The 5,374-nt window shown below is 34.0% G+C and overlaps 1 protein-coding gene across 1 annotated transcript in view; it reads left to right on the top strand.

Annotated features, from left to right (window-relative positions):
• LOC128247133 (SCO-spondin-like) overlaps positions 1-5,374 on the top strand; it is a 61,006-nt gene that overhangs the window by 6,399 nt on the left and 49,233 nt on the right. The window contains exon 4 of the mRNA XM_052965953.1: positions 3,867-4,031. Within this exon, the coding sequence (XP_052821913.1) occupies positions 3,867-4,031 (165 nt within the window). The remainder of the gene's footprint in view (positions 1-3,866; positions 4,032-5,374) is intronic.

Below are 5,374 nucleotides of genomic sequence, written 5' to 3'. Positions count from 1 at the left end.
GGACTTAATTTTTCTTTATAACGTAGCAACAGCCAAAGCAACAATCACTGTTGATCAGTATTGTGCTAATAAAGACAGCTTAATGTGACTTTATTAATATTAATTTAATGTTAATACACAAAATCAGCAGATTACGTTAATGAAAATAAACGTAATTATTCTTATGAATTTCAAAAGAAAATTTCGAAGAACCACAGTTCTGCGAAATTTTAAAAGTCAAAATAAATTTTAAATCATAAGTTACCTCCCTTCAGAGATTTTTTTTTTTTTTATTTAAGCCTAGTGTTTCTGCTACATAGACTACAAGACTAATTTAGAGTTAAATGAAGAATAAATGTTGAAATGTTTCAAATTATGTACAGATGAAAACATAAATGATACTTGATAAAGAAAAGCGTTTAAAGAAGATTAGAAAATATTTCATTTGTACAAAATAACAGTTTGAAGAGATGAGATTTCTTGTAAGACACCAAATTGAATTATTTTTGAATTTGAAAGGCAGTGAGCTGGCAGAATAATGAAAAGAAATGCGTTGCTGAGTTTGTTCCGCGCCTTTACGTTCTGAGTTCAGATCTCACTGACGTTAGATTAGCCTCTCATTCCTTCAGAGTCAATAAAATAAAATGCCGGTCAAATCCTGGAGGTCTATGGTATCGACTGTGGTTGTGTGCTTAAATCTGAAACGATTGTTCTCCATGTTGAATCAGGAACAATAAAATATCGAACACAGCGAAGTCTGAAACCCCCTTTATGCAATGTGTGTGTTTGTAAAAATATAGCAGCAAAAAAGATGACAACGTAGAAATGCTTTGTTTCTATTAAAACGATTTTTCGTGTTCGGCAGAACTTAAATGTATTCTGTATTAAAGAAAGAGAGAGACCACTTAACCATCTTATGCAATACATAAGATGATCTCTCCCCTTTCATCTCAGATGGGTCTGTTGAGAGTTAAACGTTGGGAGTTTTTTATTGTAGCAAAACAATGTTACATAAGCTTATCTCTGAATTTTGGCTCTAAACAAACAAGGTTTCTTTCGTTCACTGCCGGCGTCATCCATATCCTCCATTGAATGTGATTGGCTGCCATATAAGTCGGTAGGCATGTTGATCAAGTGCATGGCAGATCTATCACTGGTTGTGTCAAAGATTACTCGAAATTGTAATACTGACAAAAGGTGGGTCCAATTTGAGACAGCGATGTTATGAGATCGAATGCAGAAAGCGATGTTACAGAGATACCCTTACGATACGTTTATTGTAACAAAAATGAACAAAACCAAGGAAAAGCAGTTGTGTATCTATAATTCTACAAGCAGTATAGCGTGTGTAGTGAATACACCATTGTGCCTTGAAGGAAAATGCAGTGGCTATGTCGATCTAGCGATGTAGTGGTGAATAGCCGTTGTGGTTACAGGAAGTGCGACAACTGCAAGTGACCAAAGCGTCACTTGAAGACGGAAAGATTACTGATATCTGAAAGCGTTGTCTAAATACATTTTGTGACACCTGGAGAGTTTGATGGTGTTACCAGTTCCGTTCAGGTTAACTGTGTAGTGATTTCCAACTCAAAGGCTGCAAAACTTTATGGCCAATATGATATGGCCACTGTCCAAAACAAATGAAGCAATGCAATGCAAAATAACGCTAAGTGCAACAGAAACGATGCCAAGGTTTTTTACTTAAAGGTTGGTTAAGAACTTGAAACGAGTGCTAGATGCGCAGGTATAAGAATGTATATGTGATAAATAGATGTATGCATTTATATTGAAATGCTGCCTAAACCATCAGTAAGTGGAGCAAACAGGTCTTGATAAAACAAAAGCATCTATGCAAAAACCATTAAAAAACAAAACAAATCAATAAATGGTGCAAAATTGGTACAAAAATAACTTATACGACACTAGAAACAAAATTCTAGTTAGTAAACAATGACTAGAGTAAGTTATACCAAAATATGTATTGTCATTTGCGTGGTTTTACAAGTTGTATTATTTGCTTGACATGAATTACTTTGCTAAGCGAAAAATCTTCTTGGAAGGAATTATCGATAAAGTCAATTGTTGTCACTTCTCTGCTGGAGATGTGTGCGGTAAGGACATAAAAATTGAACATGCTAGTATTCCAGTGAAAATAAATAAGGGCCTGCAAAGAGCGAGCAAAAGTAAAAGAAACGAAAGAAAAACAGGCAATGTAACCAAATGAAAATTATGTGAAAGTGTAATGCTTGACACAAATATAGAAGAGAGTTAAGCATTGAAATGTTGCTCGAAGAAACTTCTCAGGGCTATGTTCTTTGGTACCATTTACGAGTGTTTTTTAACAATAAAATATTTTTATTACAAAATATTTGTAAGAAAAGGATTTGCAGGAATTTTATGTAGAAGGGTTTTTGTGGATTTTATGTTTTCCTTTCTTCTTTCTTTCCTCTTTTTCTGTCTTTTTTTTAAAATATTGCTTGGAGGTGTAAAGTTTTACTAGTGTATGTCATAAACCTGATACTGCTTATGTGTAGAGATGTAAGGTGTTTATGGACCAGTGTTTCGAAAGAGGAACCAATAATTTCAAGACGTAAATTAAAAACTTTTCACGTAAAGGTGCTCAAAGGTGGAATAAAAACAAGCGAAGAAATTCGTCATAAAATATCAATGTATATTTTTCGGTTTTGCACTAGTTACATAGTGAAGTCTGAAAGTCTTTTCAAAGGTTTGTATAAGATTCTGTATGTGTGTGCATTTTTGTATGTTTACGCATGCGTGTGCCTTGTGTTACAGGCAATTGGCTAAGATGATGGCAACGTAGAAATACCTTTATGTCTTGGTGAGTGAGATCAATCATGAGTGAGATGATAAGCATTTATGTATGGACGGCCAGAGTAACATAATTTGGTAACAACTAAAATTATTCTTTAAATGTTAAACATTCGAGACTTTTATAGCCAGAGACAAAATTTCTAACAGCTTTTCTTTGAATTTTGGTGCTGAAACACAGGAAGTTCCTCTTGATTTCTGCCGAATGTGATTGACTGCACAATCAGTTGGCAAGCTGGCCTATCACCTATGTAGGGGTCCATCGGAACCTCGTTAGGGATTAGGAAAAATAAAATAGTAATATTGACGAAACCTGAATTCAATTCGAGATGTGAGTGCCGTGAGATCTAATCCAGAAAACGATCTGTTACAATTACTTAGAGCACGATTATCCTGAAACCGTCCTCACAATCTACAGTAATCCCTCGCCAGGTCGCGGTTCACCTATCGCGGATTATTATTTAAGCTTACGTCGATTCCTCTGTGGTGCTGTTTTGCATTTATAATATATACAAATTATAAAAATAATAAAAGATATATCCAGCACAGTACTGTTTCTACTTCGCGGATTATCCCCTATCGCGGGGTGTTTTGGAACGTGACACCCGCAATAGTCGAAGGATTACTGTATTTTTTATTTTATTTAACAACATGCTTCATCACTTAACTATGTAATCGAATAACAGTTACTTAAAAAGTAAGCGTTCCGACTAGATGTCTTTTGCAAAGCACCAAACATCAAAACCTCTTATAATTTTGATATAAATATTTCTATCCGAAAAGTTACTCAGCCGATACTGAAAGATGTAAATAATGTTATTAGAGCAGCAATAAAAATATTTTAATTATGTTACTATATCTACTGGAATACATTTATCATTACGTCCGCCAAAAACAAGTCAGCACCTTGCTGAAAATGATTTTTAAGTTAAAAATATCTTTCATGATTGTTGCTTCATATTTAAGAAAAATACTTAGTTTAATTTGTCATGAAGAAACCAGTTAACTATTTTCTTGAACAAAGTGTGATTACGAACACTACCTTATTTTTATTTCAGAGGTAAATGACGCTTTTCAATACTGTTATGAGTCGTCAGTATGCGAAGGTCCAAAAGTATTTTGGTCGAATGAGCAGCGGATTTCACTTGGAGATTGTTGTGGACAGCGAAGCAATGGATCGTGGGGTGGAGACATTGAAACCTGCATCGCTTGCAATTTTCAAAGTTAGTATCTTTTACTAAATCTGTTTTTTTCGAATCCCAACAAGGTAAACTTTGCCTTTCAACCTTTTTAGCGGGGCGCATAAAATAAGCTACCAACCACTTACCGAGCATGGTAATTTCATCTAATCATCATTAATTTTCGCCCGTCATCTGTGAGCTTGTGTCAAAATGAGACGTCTAATATTCCCATCTTAGTAAGTGATGATTACAACGTTTCGGCTGATGTACTCTCGAGGATTCTTCATGTTGCTCTCATACTCCTAAATGCAAGACATTTCGTGCACAATCCCTTTATTAAATGATTGTTCTTACTCCGTTGTCCATATCAAGAATATTTTTGTTTTAGTTACTTTCCTACATTCGGTACTATTTGCTTATTCCGGTAGAATCAGAGCATATGTAGATTAACTGAGCTATAGATAGAACTCCTGGTTACCAGGTAAACTACGTCACTTAGAAATACTTATATTTACTGCTCCAGTGTGTGGAATAATGGTGTGTATATATACATAAGCATTTGTAAAATATTAAGTATTCTTGTTTAATTACTGAGTATAACACTTTGATTAAGTGTTAACAACGGAGGAAGAGATAATCGCCCCAATATATCAGCTTATAATAATCATTCGTATATTTTTACAATTCACAGTGTTGATAGAATGAATTCTGTTATCCATTCCCGCTTAGCTTTTTCTCCGTAGTTATATAAACAATAAGAAATTTAAAAAATGTGTATGAAAAAAAAAATCTATTTGACGTCCAATTATTCTAATTTCCGAGAGTTTATAAATTTCAATATTTTTAAGATTTCATTTCTAAATTTATTCTTTGATTTGTTCAAACAGTCATTTTATCAATCTTATTTACTTGTTATTTCTATTAGCCCTAAATATATGTTTTATAACCAACTTTATCAAAGTTATTTTTGTGAGTGCAACGTATGTTTTCCGTTAAATTCTATCTCAAATTGTTTGACTTTCTTAAATTTCAGTAACAGACATAAAAAGAATATTCTTTTCTACTCTAAGTACAAGGCCCGACATTTTGGGGGAAGGGTGCCAGTCGATTAGATCGACCCCAATACGCAATTGGTTCTTAATTTATCGACCCCGAAAGAATCAAATGCTAAGTCGACCTCGGCGGAATTTGAACATAAAGACAGATGAAATACCGCAAAGCATTTTGCCCCACGTGCTAACGTTTCTGCCAGCTCGCCGCCTAGACTTAAAAAGAATATTGAAACAAAAATGTACTTAACCGACAAATCAGAAGCTATTGTCAATTAATGGTTGAGATGAATGGCATGATACATATATATATATATATATATATATATATATATA

This window comes from Octopus bimaculoides, chromosome 2 (assembly GCF_001194135.2).
Source record: "Octopus bimaculoides isolate UCB-OBI-ISO-001 chromosome 2, ASM119413v2, whole genome shotgun sequence".
NCBI classification, from domain to species: domain Eukaryota; kingdom Metazoa; phylum Mollusca; class Cephalopoda; order Octopoda; family Octopodidae; genus Octopus; species Octopus bimaculoides.
The sequence above is the reverse complement of the archived record's forward strand: the minus strand, read 5'-3'. Positions and strand labels throughout refer to the sequence as shown.